At 33.8% G+C, this 21,332-nt stretch overlaps 1 protein-coding gene across 3 annotated transcripts; it reads left to right on the forward strand.

The window, feature by feature from the left end:
* Positions 1–964: 964 nt before the first annotated feature.
* Positions 965–17,901, forward strand: LOC131179946 (protein FATTY ACID EXPORT 1, chloroplastic-like). 3 transcript variants are annotated; one of them, XM_058147269.1, is made up of 5 exons: positions 965–1,213; positions 1,372–1,576; positions 1,740–1,947; positions 16,545–16,712; positions 17,282–17,901. In XM_058147269.1, the coding sequence occupies exons 2-5, from the start codon at positions 1,472–1,474 to the stop codon at positions 17,386–17,388; spliced, it is 588 nt and encodes a 195-aa protein (XP_058003252.1). In that variant the 5' UTR covers positions 965–1,213; positions 1,372–1,471; the 3' UTR covers positions 17,389–17,901. The 3 variants fall into 3 exon arrangements, with proteins under 3 accessions (XP_058003252.1, XP_058003251.1, XP_058003250.1); XM_058147268.1 differs by having other exon boundaries at positions 1,375–1,576; XM_058147267.1 differs by having other exon boundaries at positions 971–1,213; positions 1,397–1,576.
* Positions 17,902–21,332: the final 3,431 nt, after the last annotated feature.

The following is a 21,332-nucleotide window of genomic DNA, read 5'->3' on the forward strand; positions in this document are numbered from 1 at the left end:
AAAAATACCGATAAGTATTAAGTAGATTATGACATAAACTTTATGTGGCATAATTAAATAAATTATATTTTTTAAAAATTTACCATTTAGCATAATTATGTGCTCAACACTATAGAAATCCTTGTGTCAAACACATAAGAAAAACATGTCTATAAATAATTTATATAGATAGATTCCTATTCCCAACGGAGAGACATCATATTAATTATTAAAAAAATATAAAAACAAAAACTATTTACAAATTTAATATGATTTAAAAATATTAACAAAAATATATTTATTTAAGAAAATGTCACTAAAAAAGAATTTTTTAATAGGTCAAATTAATAATTTTTTGTTACAAAGTATTATTATATATTTTTAAAAATGCCACTCTTAATGATATTCTTAGAAGTATGTAACAATATACTTTAAAAATATCAATCTTAATAGTATTTTCAAAAAATAAATAATATAAAAGATAGAAGTATTTAAACATGCATAATTATTTTTTTTGTTTGCATTTTTTTTTATTCAATCATTTTCTCTTTAATGAGTATAATATATATATATATATATATATATATATATATATATATATATATTCATAATTTGCGTATATATTATATTTTAAATTTAATATATTTAAATATAAATTTAATAATAATATTTAAATATAAAATTTATTAGCTAATTAAATATATAGTTTAAATTTAAGATATTATTTTATTAATAAAACAAAATCTTGAAACTTAATTAAGAATATTTTGATATTTTTATAATAATTAATGATAAATTAGATAGAAATTAAGTAAATAAATCAATTTATTAATTTAATAAATTAAAAAATGATAAATGAACTTATTTATTTTTAAAAATAGAGACTAAATTATTAATTTTATCATATTTCAAAAATTATATTAAAGTTTGACCTAAAAAAAATCCATAACATACTAAAAATAAACTAAAATTCTCAATTCCTCCATTAGTAAAGTTCTTATACTATTATTATTAATATGTATTTATTATAATTGTACCTATTATTTTTACATATTTTTAATAATTAATCCATCGGTTAAGCCCTGCAGACGACGCACCTCTGTGAATCACCACGGCACCACCTCATTGCTGTCGTTCGCGATTCCTGTTCTCCGACTCCTTTCCATCTCTTCTTCTCAGAAGATCGGTGTCTTTTAGAGTTTCACGATCATCACTGAATCCCGATTAAATTGAGGTAAAATCACTTAATTAAACCTCAATGAATGGCTGGTTTTGATTTTGCTGTTTGGGTTTGATGAGTTTAAAATTATGGAAATGGAAATATGATGGGATCAATTTGTATGTGCATTCTGGTTGAACCATATTTACATAGAAACTGATAATCCTTCTTAGAAGATCGTTTGATTCCAAATTTAAGGTCAAGACGCTACACTAAAAGAAGGGAACAAACCAGTTGCCTAGTGGCCCAATTCCTGTGTTCCTGATCTCAATCATGGCAGCAGTAGCACCAACAGTTTCTCAGCTATCGTGCTTCTCTTCAATCAACCGTAATCTGCGACTCCATCTTCGATTCTCTCCTCTCTCTACTCGCTCCAAGGTAAATGTTAAACCTGAAAGGCTGAAACTTCCTACCCAATTTTACGTTTAAAAATCGCTAGATGCCCAAAAAAAAAAAAGAAAAAAAAAAAGCCTTATGCTATGCATAAATAAAAAAAAAGGAATTATGGATGGTACACTGAGTATTGCCTTGAATTACCCAGTTATTGATTGTTATGAATCTTGAAGGAGCTCGAGATACAGAGAGTTCCAGTTCAAAGGTCAAAACTAGGGTTAGTTATGCAGCTGACGAATCAAAACCATACGTGGAAGGGCCTGCAAAGCCTTATGTAGAAGCAAAAGGAATTACTGATTCAGTCAAGGTATATGGCACAGCAAAAATCCATGACTTCTGTTTTGGGATTCCTTATGGTGAGTGAACGTGGTTCAATTCACAGATAACATTTTTGGTGTTTATTTTCTAGTATTCGAAGGCTTTGTGAAGATGATTCATTCAGTTACTTCAGTTATATATTTATTTTTAAGTTGATTATTTTTGAACATTAAAATGCATTTTGGTGCCATTAGTTTAAATTCTATTGCACACATGGGTTGTTTTGGGCCATTTGGTAACGCTAGCAATTAGATGAATAAAGTCTAATGATTTTATTCCAGCAAATTTTATGGAAAATATATTAGGTGTGTTGCTAAATTTTTTCAGCCTATTCTATTCTCACTGCTAGCTGGAATTTGATTGTGTAGAATTTTGGATCAAAAGCAGTTACAGATTTGGAAAAATGAGAGAATGAAATTTCATTCATCGGTAAAGCTGGTACACAGTAAAATTGTCTTATATACAAAGCAGCTAGAGTCTTCTAACGTAAGGTAACAAAAGCACATGCTGAAATACTGTACAAGAAAGGTAAAAAATAGCCAGCTAATAATTTAACAAATTTTCCCACCAATAATATTCAACAGATTGTAATATAAATCATTTAAAACTATAGTTGTGATATGTAAATAATCTTTTCATAATGAAGATTCTTTAAAATTTTGGCATTGAGTCTTTTTTTTAATTTCTATGGAGTTTTGGATTTTTTTTTTTTTTTAATAATGAAATACAATGCTGATAACTATGAAACATTTTTTTATTATATTCCTCCCTTAACCTTCTAATTTTATAATAATGTTTTATCTGTTAAAGTTAAGAAAATGAATATCATTAGAAGTTTCTGCAATCTGTCTGTCTCCCACTCTTGCACCTGTATGCTTTGCTTTTCGTAGCATGTATTGGAGATTTGTGTGTAACTAATAATCCTACATCAAGTTAATGGTGTTTCATGTTCTTTCCTTTTTGTTGTTTTTTTTGTTGCCCCTCTTTTTTAGGTTAGGAAATGACAGAGAGTAAAACATTGGAAACTATATGAAAATGAGAAATTGGAACCATCCTTAAGTAGTTGCCAAATATTTATTGTTAAATTGTCATAATGGACTGACATAAAGATGTTACTAGGACTAATTTTCAGAGTTCACAAGCAATTGGCTAAAACATTTTAGCTTTAATTGATAGATTTTACAATTGTAATGCTAATTAAGGCCGACCAATAGATGTAGCACAATGAATTTTAAAATGTAGTTGACAAGTACAACCTGAATAATTCCTTTGATATATTTCCTAAAGGATATACTTTGGCATGTGAGATAATATAGTTTTAAGGGATGAAACATTAACTTGATGTTAACGAAAAGTTGGAGCTGTGGAGGAGTGCCAAAGAAACTGAGGGTTTATTTTATTATTATTATTATTATTATTATTATTATTATTGCTTAGATGAGATAGAGGTCCAACAATGCCCACATACTCTAGACTAGATGCCTATGATTGATCATTCAAAGCAATAGTTAATCGAGGAGGGTAAAGTAGAATAGATGATGTGGATAGGTGTGCTAAGAGTACTATGATTGCAACATACCAACTAAGGTGAAGGAAAAGATTTTGTAGACTGTGACTTGACCAATTATGATATTTGGTGGAGAAGAAACAACATTTTTATAAGATTAACTCAACTCAACTAAACTAAGCTTTTATCCCAAAAATTTGGGGTCGGCTATATAGATTCGCTTTCTCCACTCTAAACGATTTTGGGTTAAATCCTCAGAAATGTGTAATGCTTTTAGGTCATGTTGTACTACTCTCCTCCAAGTCAATTTAGGTCTACCCATTTTTTCTTTCTATCTTCTAACCTAATGTGCTCTACTTGTCTAACTGGAGCCTCCGTATGTCTACGCTTCACATGACCAAACCACTTCAATCTCCCTTATCTCAACTTATCCTCAATTGGCACCATTCCTACCTTTTCTCTAATACTCTCATTACGGACTTTATCTAGTCTAGTATGACCACTCATCTACCCATAGTTATCAAAGGCTCAAGGCGCATCAAGGCGCCAAGGTGTCTTGGAGCCTAAGCGCAAGGCGCAAGGCACAGGCGCGCGGCCGAGAGAGCGAAGGCGCAAAAATAAAAAATATATATTAAAAATAAAAAAATTATAATTATGCTATCACACCTCAAATAACATAAAACTATATAATAATAACTAACAAATATGAAAGTAATAATTAGTTTATAATCCAAAAAAGATAAAAATAAACTACTAAAAGTTAAAAACACTAATAAACTACTAAAAATTAAAGTTTAATAAACTAGTAAACTACTAAATATTCAATCCACATCAATAGAAATATCAAAATCCTCTTGATCTTCTTCATCATCTTCATTATCCTCCTCATACTCATCTTCCAAATCAACATCTTCATCATCATCATTTTCTTCATTGTCTTCAAAAAGTAAAGAAGTGAAGGAGAGAGCATGAAAAGAAAAAAATGAAAAATTGCAGCTGCTGTAACAGTGCAAAAACCAGAACAGAGAGAGCATGGCATTGATAGTAAAAAAAAAAAAAAGATGCAGAAGAAAAAAGTGTAGTGCAGAAACAGTGCAGGAACAGTGCAGAAAAAAGAGAGAGAGAGCATGGCAGCAAAAAAAAAATACAGAAAAAGAAAGTGCAGTGCAGAAACAGTGCAGGAACACTGCAGGAGAGAGAGAGAGAGAGAGAGAGAGAGAGAGAGAGAGAGAGAGACAGCATGGCAGTCCAAAAAAAAAAAAAAAGAGAAGCAGAAAAAGAATACCCAGCACAGGAAAGGGAGAGAGAGAGAGAGAGAGAGAGAGAGAGAGAAAGCATGGCATTGGCAGTAAAAAAAAAAAAAGAATGAAACACTAAAACAGAAAGAAAAAAATGCAGCACAGGGGAAAGAGCAGAGGAGAGCGAGAGGAGAAGAAGAAGAATAATAATAAGAAAAAATACATGCCAGGTTTGTTTGATTTCTCCCTTCACTCCTCTTCTTCTTCTTCTTCTTCTTCTTCTTCTTTTCCTCTTCTTTTTTTTCCTTTTTGCTGGCTGCTGGCTGCTGGACAAACTTAAAAAAAAAAAAAAATCCTAGCAGCCTAGCGCCTTGCCTCATTGGGACGCGCCTCGATGCGCCTCGGTGAGGTGGTGCGCCTTGGCTGTCTCGAGGCGCCTGGGGCTGCGCCTGGTGCGCCTTAAGGCGCGCTTTTGATAACAGTGCATCTACCTTAACATTTTCATCTCTGCAACTCTTATCTTAGACGCATACGACTCCTTCAATGCCTAACACTCACTACCATATAACATAGCCGGTCGTATGGTTGTACGGTAAAATTTTTCTTTCAACTTATTGGGAATCTTGCGATCACATAAAACTCCCATAGCACGTCTCTACTTTAACCATCCGGCTTTAATCCTATGACTAATATCCTCCTCACATCCCCCATCTACTTGAAGGACTGAGCCGAGATATTTAAAGTGATTACTTTGGGATAGTACCACTCCATCCAAACTAACTCCTTCCCTATCACCAGTTTGGTCTTCACTGAACTTGCAATGCATGTATTCTGTCTTCGTTCTACTTAACTTAAAGTCCTGACTCTAGAGTACTTTTTCAAAGTTCTAGCTTTCTATTGACTCCTTCTCGCGTCTCATCTATCAGAACAATATTATCGGCAAACATTATGCAATAAGGAATACTCTATTGTATATGTTTCGTCAATTCATCTAAAAGTAGTGTAAAAAGGTAAGGGTTTATAGCTGATCCTTGGTGTAATCCAACTGAGATCGGAAAATTTCTTGTGTCCCCTCCCATTGTGCGCACAATAGTAGTTGCTCCTTCATACATAACTTTTAACACTTGTATGTACTTAATAGATACCCTCTTTTGTTCTAACTACTGTTATCAAAGGCGCGCCTCGCCGCCTCCAGGCGCAGCTCCAGGCGCCTCGGGATAGCCAAGGCGCACCAGCTCACCGAGGCGCGCCTCAATGAGGCAAGGCGCTGGATGTAAAGCTAGGCTGCTAGAGTTTTTTTTTTTTTTTTTTTTTCAGTTTGTCTAGCAGCTTGTAGCCAGCAAAAAGGAAAAGAAAGAAGAAGAAGAAGAAGAAGAAGAAGAAGAAGAGCAGTGAAAGGAGAGATAAGACAAACCTGGTTTGTATTTTTTCTTATTATTATTCTTATTCTTCTTTTTCTTCTCGCTCTCCTCTGCTCTCTTCCCCTGTGCTGCATTTTTTTTTCTGTTTCAGTATTTCCTTTTATTTTTTTGGCTGCCAATGCCATGCTTTCGCTCTCCCTTTCCTGTGCTGGGTATTCTTTTTTTGCTTCTCTTTTTTTTTTTTTTTTTGGACTGCCATGCTCTCTCTCTCTCTCTCTCTCTCTCTCCCCTACAGTGTTCCTGCACTGTATCTGCGCTGCACTTTCTTTTTCTGCATTTTTTTTGCTGCCATACTCTCTCTCTCTCTCTCTCTCTCTCTCTCTCTCTTTCCTGCACTCTTTTTGCACTACACTTTTTTCTTCTGCATCTTTTTTTTTTGGGCTGTCAATGCCATGCTCTCTCTGTTCTAGTTTCTGCACTGTTATAGGAGTTGCAATTTTTCATTTTTTTCTTTTCATGCTCTCTCCTTCTTCACTTCTTGAAGACAAGGAAGAAAATGATGATGATGAAGATGTTGATTTGGAAGATGAGTATGAGGAGGATAATGAAGAAGATGAAGATGAAGAGGATTTAAATATTTCTATTGATGTGGATTGAACATTTAGTAGTTTACTAGTTTATTAAACTTTAATTTTTAGTAGTTTATTAGTGTTTTTAACTTTTAGTAATTTATTTTTCTTTCTTTTGGATTATAAACTAAATATTACTTGCATATTTGTTAGTTATTATTATATAGTTTTATGTTACATGAGGTGTGATAGCATAATTATAATTTTTTTTATTTTTAATATATATTTTTTATTTTTGTGCCTCAGCTCTCTCGTGCGCGCGCCAGTGTTATCAAGGCGAAAGGCGACACTAAGGCGACAGAGCACCTTATGGCCTTAGGCGAGAGGCGAGAGGCGAGGCGAGAGCCTTTTTGAAGCAAGGCGCTATAATCTTAATTGCCAAAATTACATATATATATATATATATATATATATATATATTAAATTAATAATCAAATTAATAATAAATTAATAATTAACAAAAAAAAAAGTAAAACTAATTAACAAAAAAGTAAAATGAACAACTAATTAAAAAAAAAAAGTAAAACTAATTAAATTAACAAGAATAACAATTAAAAAGTAAATTAATTACAAACAAATTGACAATACTCATATTAATTAAATAATAAATTAATAAGAACAAAAAGTGAAATAATCACATTAACAATAGAATAATAATTACTATATAAAATAAATAACTAATGAGAATTAATGTCTAATTAACAAGATAAAAAGCAAAATTAATCAAATTAACAAAAATAATAAGTAAAAAGTAAATTAATTACCATAAATTAACAATACCCATATTAAATAATCAACCAATCAATAAGTAAAATAATTAATTTAATAATATTCATGTTAATTAATTGAATAATTAACAAGTAAAATAATTAATTTAATAATATCTATAAAATTTAAATAATTAATTAATAAAAATAAAAGATAAAATAATTAAATTAATAGCAAGCAATTAACTTGTTAATAAAACGACGCACAGAGAAGGAGAAGGAAAGGAAAAAAAAAGAGAGGCCGACTGCTGTACACCGACAGCATAACAGGGTGGGTAGGAAGAACTGAAGAACCCAACCAGGAAGAAGGAGAAGAAGGAGAAGGAAAGGAAAAAAAAAAATTGCAGTGCTGCTGAGTTTTTCAAAGAAAAGTGCAGGAGTGGGAGGAAGATAGGATGACAGAGAAGGAAGAAGATAGCAGAAACAGAGGAGAGGAGAGAGAGAGAGAGAGAGAGAGAGAGACATACCTGGATTCGCAGCTCTGGAGGCGACACTATCTTCCTTTTTTCTGTCGGCAATAGGTGAGTGTGTAGGATTTTATATTTTTGTCTTAAAAAAAAAAAAGGGATTCTGCTCTGTTTTAAAGAGGCGACGCCTCTCGCCCGCCTGGTTTCTCGCCTCGTCGGCATGAGGCGTCAACTCTGGAGGTGCCAAGAGGGGCGACCTAGTCGAGGCGGCAGAGGGGCGCCTCGCCTGCCCTCTCGCCTCGCCTGGGCGCCTCCCACGCCTTTAATAACACTGGCGCGCGCATGCGGCTTGCGCCTAGGCTCCAAGACACCTTGGCGCCTTGGTGAAGGCGCCTTGAGCCTTTGATAACTATGATTCTAACACACTCCATAAGTCATTTCTTGGAACACTATTATAAGTCTTCTCCAAATCAATAAAAACCATGTGTAAATCTTTCTTCACATCTCTATATTTCTCCATCAAGCTTCTAATGAGAAAGATCGCTTCCAAAGTTGAACAACCGGGCATGAAGCCAAATTGATTGAGAGAGATAGAAGTATCATGACATAGTCGATACTCCACCACTCTCTTCCACAACTTCATAGTATGGCTCATGAGTTTAATTTCCCTATAGTTCGAGCAACTCTGTATGTCTCCCTTATTTTTAAAAATAGGTACTAAAATACTCCTCTTCCATTCATCAGGCATTTTCTTTGAGTTTAGAATCTTATTAAATAATTTAGTTAACCATGTCACTCCCATATCTCCCAAACACTTCTACACTTCAATTGGTATTCCATCGGGTCCACAGGCTTTACCCACTTTCATTCTCTTAAGTGCTTCCTTTATTTCTAAAGATCTAATCCTTCTAGCATAATTCACATTTTTTTCTATTGTACTATAGTCTATATTCACGGTATTACCATTTTGACTATTATTAAAGAGATCATTAAAATAATTTTTCCATCTTTCTTTAATGTCCTCATCTTTCACCAACATTTTTCCTTCTTTATCCTTAATGCACCTAACTTGATTGAGATCTTGACATTTCCTTTCTCTCCTCCTTGTTGATCTATAAATATCTTTCTCTCCTTTTTTAGTTCCAAGTTTCTCATATAACTTTTCAAAGGCTTGTGCTATTGCTTGACTAACTGCTTTTTTTGCCTCTTTCTTTGCTATCTTGTACTGTTCATATGCTTCATTTTTATCACATTTAGGTAATTTCTTATATCATTCCCTTTTTCTCTTCACTGTATTTTGTACTTCCTCATTCCACCACCATCTCTCTTTTGAGGGTGGTCCATGTCCTTTAGACTCTCCAAGTACTTTTTTAGCTACTTCTCTAATCTTTGGTGCCATCTGTATCCACATATCATTAGCCTTCATATCCAGCTTTCATGCTTCGGACTCGATAAGCTCATTTTTGAACTTCACTTGCTTTACTCCTTTGAACTCTCACCACTTTGTTCGAGCTATACTATTTCTTCTGACCTTACTTGAATTGTTCCTAAACTTGACATCCAAGACCACTAACCGATGTTGACTTGTTAAAGCCTCTCCTAGAATGACCTTGCAATCCTTGCATAGAGCTCTATTTGTGTTCCTGATTAAGAGGAAGTCGATTTGGCTTCTATGTTGCCCACTTTTGAAAGTCACTAAATGTGACTCTCTTTTTATGAAGCAGGTATTTGCTAATATTAGGTCGTATGCTATAGCAAAATCCAGGATGCTTTTTCCCTCCTCATTTCGACTGCCAAAACTAAAACCTCCATAAACATTCTCATAACCTTGCCTATCACTTCCTAGATGTCCATTCAAATCTTCACCAATGAAAACATTCTCTTCATTCAGTATGCTTTGCATTAAATCATCCATATTTTCCCAAAATCTTTGTTTACTCTCTCTATTTAGTCCTATTTGTGGGGCATAAGTACTAACTACATTTATTGTTTCTTCTTCTAGTATTAGCTTTACTAGTATAATTCTATCTCCTACTCTTTTCACAGCTATTACAGCGTCTTTCAATATTCTATCTATGATTATACCCACTTCGTTCTTATTTCTCTCCTTTCCGGTAAACTACAGTTTGTACCCTGAATTACCCACTTCCTTGCTTTTCTCTCCTACCTATTTAGTCTCCTGAATGCAAGCAATATTCACCATTCTCCTTTCCAAGGTATCCACAAACTCCATTAATTTTCCTGTAAGTGACCCACCATTCCAAGTACCAACCCTGATCCTCCTCTTATCCTGTTCCTTCCTAATTGGTTTCCTTCAATGATATCTTTTATTGTTTTCTATGTCTATCTTGTGTTCTGTTCCACTATCTGTTCTACTATCTGTTCTATAGACTAACTTCTTTACCCACACTCGTCCATGATGTAGGAACCCTTGTTCACTTAACACCACATCTGGGCGCCGGCATGGCGCGTCGCTTTCGGTGAACGCCTTACACCCTTGCATATTTCTTACTACACCCGGGCTCCGATGTAGCGCATCGTAAGTAGAAGACGCCCCAACGTTTATATCATTTGAATCCATATCATAAGGTGTGACGAAATTTTTACGTTGGTTGTCACCTACCGCAATCATTCTCCTTTATCTGGGCTTGGAACTGGCTAAGCGTAAACTACTTAGGCGGAGTTAACATTTTTTATAAGATTAGCATAGTAAAAAAGAGAATGTTATGATAGATGTACAGGAATACTAGGATGGACGAGATAAGAAATGAATGCACCTCCAGGATTGGGAGGGTGGAAGTCACTCCTGCTGATGAAAAGTTAAGATTGAGATAATTTGAAGATTTGTAATGTAAACCAGGAAATGCACTATTATGAAATATTAAGGTGATAGGAGATAAGAATTTGTGGGGCAGGCCTAGGATGACATTGGCAAGCATCTTTGTAAAGTGGTGATAAAAATGGTTTTTGACTCCATGTTAATTTATACCACTATATGAAGTATGTGAGACATAAGTAAGCAATATATCTCCAATTTGACATGTACCAGTAACTACTACATTCATTAGGAAAGGACACGACATTTGGTATATATGCTTTTAGAGGAACTATAGGAGATATAGACTTCTTTGTAAATATCAATCTAACCCTCTTTTGTCAAACATATTTTGCAATAACTATTTGTGTATGTGATCCAACAAAGCATGCGGTGGGAAGATCAGAAAAACTTAATTGTAGAAGTAGTCAAAGATTCAATATCTAAATGATAAGAAACTGATATATTACTCAAATACAGTGTGAAGTACTAGGGTTTATTCCCTTAATCAGTGATGAAATAAGATAGAGAGAGAAGAAGAAGAAGAAGAAGAAGAAGAAGAAGTTGTGAAAAGCTTGTTAATCTTGCCTTCAAGCTTGACTAGAATTTATAAGATTTATAGGAATACAAAGAAGGAAGAAAACAGATTTTAGCCTAACTAATAGTAATACAATATCACAACAAATCCTGCTTAATTACAGGAACAAATCAAGGCTAAATCACAGTGATATCTTAACACTCCCCAGCAAGCTTGAGCGTACATACCATATGCTCCAAGCTTGTTACAAATGTATTCGATCCTAGCTCCTCATAGGGACTTAGTGAGTACATCTGCTAGCCGGCCATTTGAATTGACAAAACTAGTAGCAATGCACCTTGATTCAATCTTTTGTCTAATAAAATAACAATCCACCTCTATATGTTTGGATTATTCATGAAAGACTGGATTTGAGGCAATATGAACAGCAACTTGATTGTCACATATTAAGTTCATTTGTTTTACGTCTCCATATCTCAATTTTTGGAGAAGTTGTTTTAACCAAATAAGTTCACATGTAGCTAGAGCCATAGCTCAATATTCTGCTTTTGCACTTAGTTTGGCGACTACATCTGGCTTTTTTACTTTTCTAGGATATTAGATTTCTTCCAATCATGACACAGTATCCTGAAGTAAATCGCCTATCTACAAGAGATCTTGTCCAATCTACATCTGAGTACCCAACAACTTGTGAGTGGCCTTTATCTTCATGCAACAGACCTTGTCCTGGAGCCCCTTTGATATAGTTAAGAATGTGTGTTACTGCATCTCTGTGATTACTACATGGAATTTGGAGAAATTGGCTAACTACACTTACGGCCAATGAAATATCTAGTCGTGTTATTGTGAGATAATTTAGTTTTTCAATCAATCTCCAATATCTACTAGGGTCTTCAAAGGGCTCCCCCTGTCTAGGGACAAGTTTAACATTTGGATCCATAGGAGTATCTACATTTTTACTGTCCATCATATCTGTTTCTTCAAGTATATCTAGAGCATATTTCCTTTGTGAAATAGCTATACCTGTTTTGGACTATGTTACCTCAATCTCTATAAAACACTTCAATTTTCCTAGATCTTTAGTCTGAAAATGACTGAATAAGTGTTGCTTGAATTGAGAAATGCCATCATTATAATTGCCTGTTATGACAATATCATCAATATAAACTACTAAAAAGATGCTCTTACCATTATTATAATAACGAAAGAATACTGAATAATCAGCTTCACTTGAAGACATTCCAAACTATTGGACTACAATATTGAACCGCCCAAACCATGCTTTTGGGGACTGCTTTAAATCATATAGTGATCATCATTGATGGCACACTAAGCAAGACTCCCCCTAAGCAACAAACCTAGGTGGTTGCTTCATGTGAACCTCTTCGGTGAGTTCCCCGTGTAAAAAGGCATTCGTAATATACAGTTGATTTAGAGTTTAGTGATGCATTGCTGCTAAAGAATTAAGTAGACAAAAAGAGGCAATTTAGCCGCTGAAGAGAATGTATCATTGTAGTCAAGCTCATAAATCTGAATGTATCCTTTGGCAACAAGACGGGCTTTTAATCGATTAATTTTGCCATCAGGACCCACTTTCACAGTGTAGACCCAGTGACATCCAATAGTAGATTTGCCCTATTGTAAAGGAGCCAACTCTCAAGTTTCATTATCATGAAGAGCAGTCATTTCCTCTATCATTGCATTGCGCCACCCTAGATGTTCCAATGCTTCCCTAACAGTCTTAGGTATGGGAATATTAGATAAGGTAGAAACAAAGATATAATAGGATGGGGATAAACGATGATAACTCAAAAAATTATAAATGGGATGTGGGTTGCGAGATGAATGAATACCTTTTCAAATGGCAATGGGAAGAGTTGCTGCTTCTGCTAAAGGCGTGACTGGAGTAAGTGATGGAGGAATGGCAGAGTCATATCATGAATAGTAGTGTCATTGATGTTAGCAGGAGTGTGTGGACGACGGGAATAAACTCGAAGAGGTAGAGCATGATTGACTGATGGAGATGGAAGAATAGGAAGAGCTTCAAAGATGAGATATTTATCTATGGTACTTGGTGAGAAATATGGAGAGGTTTCAAAGAAGGTTACATCGACTGAAATAAAATACTTATTTGTTGTTGAATCATAGCATTTGTAACCTTTCTGAAGCCGAGAGTAGCCTAAAAAGACATACTTAACAGATTTAGGTTTAAGTTTGTATTTTCCAAGAGTGTGATCATAAACAAAACAAATGCAACCAAACACACGTAGTGACAAATGATGAGGATTTTCCTCTGGAAATAGAATTAAGTGGGGACTTTAGTGCTGCAAGACAGAAGAAGGCATTCTGTTAATCAAATATGCTATTAGAATGGTATCCCCCCAGAAACGAAGAGGAACATGATGGTGTATTAATAAGGTATGAGCAGCTTCTACAAGATGCCAATTTTTTCGTTCGGCGACTCCATTTTGTTGAGGGGTATATGCATGAGAAGTCTGATGAGTGATTCCCTGGGAAGACATGAAGTTGTTAAGAGAAGAAGATAAGTACTCTTTAGCATTATCACTACGTAACACTTTTATTGAAACACCAAATTTAGTATGAATCTCAGCACAGAATTTTTGAAATATGGGGAACAATTCAAAACGATTTTTCATTAAAAATACCTAGGTGTAGCGAGAATAAACATCAATGAAAGTAACAAAATAATGAAATCCCAAAGTTGAACAGACACAACTAGGACCCCATGTGTTTGAGTGAACAATTTCAAACATAGTAGCTCTATTATTGATTTGCTTGGGAAATGAAGCTCGAGTTTGTTTCCCAAGTTGACATGACTCACACTCTAAAGAAGATAAAGAATAAAGACTAGGTACTAACTTCTGAAGTTTGGTGAGACTTGGATAATTTTGACGACTGCGGTGAAGATCAGCGGATGTAACAGAAGTAAAAACAACTGGTGGGCTAGGATTGGATAGGTGATACAGTCCTTGTGACTCTTGTCCTATTCCAATCGTCTTCCCCGTACCTCGGTTCTGCACAATAACAGAGTCAGCATAAAGGTGACAGAACAATTTAGATTTTTTGTTAATTTGCTAATGGAAATCAAATTGCTTGGGCATTCAACAGCAAATAAGACTGAGTTTAAAGAAACAAAGGGAAAATGTTGAATTGATCCTATTCCTTTAACCACAGTCTATGAGCCATTAGCAAGAGTAACTAGAGAAAATTGGAGGAGAAATAAACTTGGAGAAAAGGTTCTTATTATCAAAAATGTGGTCAGATGCAGCAGAATCCAGTATCTATGGGCCAATAGATGAAGACTTTGTCAGAAACGCAAAGGAATTACCAGAGTGGACAATACTAGATGAGGATGATTGTTGTTTTGTAGCTTGGTATTGCAGGTACTCATTGTAATCAGCTCCAATTAAAGAAGTGGAATTAGATTGTTGAAGAGTTGCATCAGGTAATGGAAGAAGACCATCTCTATTGGTATGGGCCATATGAACAGCTGGTCGGCTAGTATTGGTAGACTGATTATTGTGTTGTGGTCGACCATGTAAATCCCAACAAATGTCTCGAGTGTGACCATTCTTGTCACAGTAAGTGCAATGTAATTTAGAGTTTTTCCCTTCTCCTTTTCGATAACTACCCTATTGATTACCAGTATGCACAACTAAAACAGATGTCTCAATTTCATTAGTATCAACTGCATTTAAAGAAATGCGCAACAGTCGGGCAGAGACATCTTCTAGTGAGGGGATAACAGAACTTGTCAGTATCTGATCCCGCACAGATCCAAGATCAGATCGAAGTCCTGTCAAAGCCAAGACCATAAAAAAATGTCCTGCTATTGTTCTTGTTTAGTAACATTGTCAGATAAGGGCATAAGAGAATTGAATTTATCTTTAAGTGTCTCTACTTGTCCTAGATAACTTGCCATATCTTGGTGGTTTTGCTGTAAATGGACAATATCAGTGACTACTTTGTATATGCGCTGCACATTATTAGTATGGAGAGTCTTGGCCTTAGTCTAGACCTTACAACAAATCTTGCATGATTGGAATAATGAAAGTAGTTTAGGGTCAAGTGAATGCCATAAAAGACTATATAATTGTGCATCAACCTTAGTCCAATTTGTTCTATCAGTAGTGAAAATGTCACTAGCATTCTTAACTAAATGATCATCATAACCTTGACCTATAAACCATAACTCTACTGCTGCAGACCATGATATATAATTATTACCCTGTAATTTCACAGTAGTAATGATTGGAGAGCTAGATATAGAAGAGAAAAGTGACTTAAGTGCACCTGTATTTGAGGAATCTCCTTTCTCTGTCATGTTGAAGAGATAAGAACCCGAGAATGCTTTGCAATCCCATTACCCAAGCTACAGTTGGCCTTTGGATGGAAGAAAGGAAGAAGCCCAGAACTGGGTGTGTAGCTGAAGAGGGTCGTCGAGAGGTGAGAAGTCGTCCAGCGTTTGATCCGACGAGACATTGCCGGAATCTTGGTCATGCGCCGGCGCGTGTATTAGTGCCGGAATTGTTGTGGCAGTGCATGTGGGCTAACGGTGAGGATTCCGGTGCTGGCCTTCTATGGGCTGAGTAGCTGGCGGCTGGGGAATCTTTTGGTGGTGGTGCAATCCACCTCCTTGAAAAAGAGAACTATGAAGGCGACCCCTTTTTTTATTTCTTTAGGGATTGAAGAACAGAACTGAGAATCAGGCTCTTCAAGGCTTTGATGCCATGATATAAGATAGAGAGAGAAGAAGAAAAAGTTGTGAAAAGCTTGATAATCTTTCCTTCAAGCTTGACTGGAATTTATAGGATTTACATGAATACAAAGAAGGAAGAAAACAGATTTTAGCCTAACTAATAGTAATACAATCTCACAACAAATCCTGCTTAATTATAGGAACAAATCAATGCTAAATGCCTAAATCACAGTGATATCTTAACAAGTGAATTTCAATTTCTAATGCATTGTATTAGACCTGAGGTTGATTCCTCTAATCAAGTGCAAGCTTGATATTATTAATTAGATCTGAATCTATTAGGTTAATTCTATTCGTGGAAGTAGCTCGCCAATAAATACATATTCTGCCTATTATAGAATAACAAACATGTGAATGACAATTTTGTAGGTATATGACATTTCAATTTGCTTTTGGTCTCGTATACAATCTGCTAATTTGCCGCTCCTGAGTAATATTGATTACTTTATTTATTTTTCCAGTTTGATGTGATGCATATATATATATATATATATTATTCTTTGATTCACTTGTTCATTTAATTGATTTCCTTCTATTTATAAATAACACAGTAGAATTTACTGATGCAAATTTTCAAATGGCCTTTGACCCAGGTGGTCTTGTTCTAAGTGGGGGCCTTCTAGGTTTTGTATTGTCTAGAAATCCTACGATCCTGAGCACAGGTGTTTTATTTGGAGGTGCTTTGCTAGCCCTTAGCATCTTTAGCTTGAAGATATGGAGGCAAGGAAAATCTAGTATGCCATTTGTGCTAGGACAAGCTGGTAATTGAATTTTTGACCCTGCAAAACAACTTATATATGTATATGTGTGCTTGTTTAATTTTATCAAAGCAATGACTGAGCATGAAAAAAAGTAAATGAGAATTTGAAAATTGGAAACGAGGCCTATATTTGCTATTCTATATGGTTTACTCATAAATTGTTCTATTTGATTTCTTGGTTGGTCCACTTTTCATATGTATCATTACTATGACAGACCCAGTATAAATGATACTGCCATGTGGTGAGTTGTCAGTAGTCTGCATCACCATGTGATGTGTGCAAATTAAGATTAAGACCAGGGGCAGATATTGCCCTGCCATCTTTTCTGAAATTTTTTATATACTATCTTAATGTTATTTTGATACTTAAAGAGATTAGGTTAATTTTTCACCTAATTAATAAATATGCCTTTTTGATGGGTTAAATGTTAACTTTGAGGAGACTAGGTTAATAATTACTGTCTTTAAAAGTTAAAATTTATAAGGGTAATATTTAACCCATGATTTTTTAACTTTCTATCAAACACATCCTTAGAGTTAATCTTACTTTGTCTCTTTCTGATCTTACAGTACTCTCAGCAGCCCTTTTGTGGAAGAACTTTCAGGCATATTTATTGGTTGGTGATCACATCAAGATGATATTGTTCTCTCCACTAGCTATTTCTTTTTTATTTTAATTTTTCTTTAATATCTAACTGTATTGTGCTGTGCGAATACAGACAAAGAAACCAATTCCAACAGGGTTTGATGTTGTTATCAGGTACTTTTTGTGGTTGCTGATACTTTCTATTCATCGAAATTGCTAAGCGTTTGCTTGGACTTAGCTAAACATTTTATTTTGTTTGTTTTCATTTAATGCAGTGCTGCAATGCTATGCTTCTATTGATATGTGATGTTATTTCGTTTGTTTTCATTTAATGCAGTGCTGCAATGCTATGCTTCTATTCATATGTGATGATCTCTGGAGGAAACCCACCACCAAAAAAGTTGCATTCTTCAACTGTTTTGTCATGATGAGAATTCAGAAAGGTCAGATTATAAATTTAATGATGGAACTTTTTGTGATTATAGGAGAATGAGTTGCATTCTTCAACTGTTATGTCATGATGAGAATTCAGAAAGGTCAGATTATAAATTTAATGATGTAATTTTTTGTGATTATAGGAGAATGAGGCTGCACTGTTTACTTAGTTCAAAGCTGTATGAGCTGGCCAAAAGTTAGATAGTGTGTGTATATATATATATATATATATATATATATATATATATATATATATATTTTTTTTTTTTTTTTTTTTTTTTTTTTTTTTTTTTTTTTCTTGTGTGAGCCGGTATCACTCTACGTTGCAGTATATGTTTTCTTTTGCAAGATGTTTTTGAGGGCAATAATGCCGCAATTAATAACTAAGTGGTCTATGAAATCAGCTTGGATTTAGTTACTTTTAGTTGGCACCCAAATGGTGGAATAAAACTCATGAATTATATGGTAAAAGGAACAAGGAATTTAAGCACGAGGAACTTAAAATCCTCCTATCACGTGTTTTCACTTCTAAAATATGCTCTTCTTGTTGTTGTAGATCAATTCTGCATTTCATTTTCTTGCCTTGGTACTTTCCCCCTCCTTCCGAGTTACACATGCAAATTAGAAAACAGATAGATATGTAGTTAAAAAACTTTAAGATATAGGGCTTGCTGGTGTAATTTATTTACTATAAGTGCCTTACTCATCTGATTTGGGTAAATATATATAAGGCAACTGAATATCTTAATTATCCACTTTAACTGTTTAAAAGTTGGACATGTACCACATTTCTGATATACCTTTCTGGATGCCAAATTGAACATAAAAGCATTTCATTCTGTGAGCTACTTAAGAAAAAATTTATAGCACATTCTTAAGGCAGGGAAATTCGATTAGTAATTGATCAAGTTAGTCTTCCAAGGTACCTAATAGTTCCTGTTCTTAAATTCTGCGACAGGACTTTCCTAGCTCTGATCTTCAGATCTAATGCCCAGGTTTTGAATGTGTTCATCCTATTTGGGAGCCCTTTACTAAACCATTCCTTGATGAGCATTTAGTGCTCCCTGAAAGCCTTGCCCTCTAAAGAAGTCTAGGCCTGTTTGACCTTTACTGTAGGAATATTATCCACTTCAAAAAATTGCTCAAACTCGTATAACCTTCCCGATATTCTGCATCTGAAAATTTCTTCTAATGGTTCTTTCTAATGTAATCATTTGGTGACCTGTGCTTATGAAGTGAACTCAAAAAAAAAAAAGGGTAAAAAAAAAGTCGCTTTCATTTTATTTTATTTTATTTTTTGCTTTCCTGGATAATCTAATTTTACTTTTCAGTTATTACATAGCTATATTTTGGTCAACATTAAAATTTAAAAACCAGTCACTTATTTCTTATACAGTTATTACTTAGCTATATTTTAGATTGAGGGATTTGACCCTATGGATTTAGATTTGGATTTTGTCTAAATCCCATATATTCATAACAAGTTGAAAGACTAAAGATTTAAAATGACTACTTTTATTTTGTTATTTCAAATTCATCCCACTACAATCAAATGTATTGGCTCTACTTATATCACAGTTTCTACGCATTTGCATGAAAATTTTTTTTTATTAGCCAAATAAAAGATTTTTAAATTTATAAATTTCAAATTCAGATTCTAGAATTTAAATGCAGTCTATGGCTTTTAAGGATCTCGCTCTAATAAGTGAATAATATTGGCTATTCAAAATGCTAGAATATTTTAACTAAGTTACAGGCTCTATGATGATTTAGTGATTTTAGCATGTACTTGGGGGAAAACAGCAAGATGATTCATTTGGTGATGGAACTGAATTTTGTTATGAAACAATGAAGTCGTGGATGAAGAACCCATATTGGGTCTATCACAGATATTAGAACTCATTTTTAGGCATTCACATGTGAGCTTATCAATAAGGTGGCTTCTTTTATTGACATTATCAGATCCTCCCCTAAAGAATTTGAATCGCAGAGCAGAGTCCATGTTTAAATCAGAGTGGAATTGAGGGGATATGTTAGAGATATCAACATCCATTTTTGGACATCTACAAGGCATCAAGACAATGAATAGGAATAAACACATGATCTGGTCATGGGTATAGGTGGGCATATCCTTTTATAACTCTGATTTGATGCTAAGAGAGCAAAAATCTGAACTTTAATCTACATGGTCTAGTGATAGTTGCATATATGATAAATCTAGGAGATTCAGGTTGGACTTTTGAAAAAAAATATATAAATGGAAGAGAATGTACACCAAAAGAAAAAGTCCTAACACGGCAATATTTTGGTAGAAAGAAGTTCAAGAACTCTTCAGTTGGGTGGGCTGAGAATGGGCTAGAGCCTAGAAGATGTTATGTATGGAAAAAGCTATATATTCAAAACTTTTTTATCAATTAATTTTTATCATATGATATGGTATTATCTTATTAATCGCAATCTATTTTGAAAAGCATATATTTTCTTTTTTAAAGAAAGTGTATCATTTCTTTAAACACTTAATGTGTATCAATACTATATTATTTTATTAAGTGGTATAATAAATTGATATTGAAAAACAACTATGCTCACAATATATTGTACAAAATATTTAAAAAAAAAAAAACTATAAGTGTAGGTATCAAATATTTATAATTTTTAAAATAATTAATCAGCTCATTACTAAAATACGAAATCTCTCTATAGCGTTTGGTTATTATAAGTGTAGGTATCAAATATTTAGCTATCATAATTATGATTTTAATAAATAAAATTAAAATTTTTTAAATCAATTTGTATGAGTCAGCGGTGTTAGCAGTCTCTAATGCCATCACAGAGTAATTTTTCTAATCATCCATTGATAGCTATTAAAAACATACATAAAAAATTATGCAATGGTTTCACACTTTTACCTACTGGATTTATCTTGATTATCTTATTGTACTATATGAATTCATGAGTTGTACTTGTTGATAAACATTACATTAATTTAAAATAATAAAATCATTAAACATGAATTTCTAATGAAGATAAATTGTTAAAAATTTAGAGAATGAAGATATCGGGATAAATTTAGAAAAATTGTTAAACAGAGATCGCTAATTTTTATTATGTAATTCATTAATTATTACTTGGCTATGGAGGCTCTATCTAATTAGAAAATATTTATGAATTTAGGGAATTTTTTTTTTCTTTCTGGATTTAGAAGAGCCTCTATTCAATCAGAAAATATTAGATAGAGATGGATTTATTTTTTCTTATATTAGGTCTAATTTTTATATGCAATTGGTACTCAAATCTACACTTTTTAGACTTACAGTAACTATCAATCCATGCATCAAAATTATAATTAACTCTATAAGGAGACATGCTATGACAAATGGTAGGATTATAAATCGGACAGACCCACTTAGCATGGATAAATATACAAAGGCATTATGTTATTAACACAAAAAGAGTATATATAGGCATTGTTTGCCCTAAGTAAGACATTCTCCAACTTTTATTCTTTGAACCTCTGCCTTTCATTTATTTTTCCTCTTCCTTAACCTTCCCTACCTCGTACTAATTTAACCATTGAAGTATATCAAGTAGGTAACACCC

Source organism: Hevea brasiliensis, chromosome 5 (genome assembly GCF_030052815.1).
Source record: "Hevea brasiliensis isolate MT/VB/25A 57/8 chromosome 5, ASM3005281v1, whole genome shotgun sequence".
Lineage (NCBI taxonomy): Eukaryota > Viridiplantae > Streptophyta > Magnoliopsida > Malpighiales > Euphorbiaceae > Hevea > Hevea brasiliensis.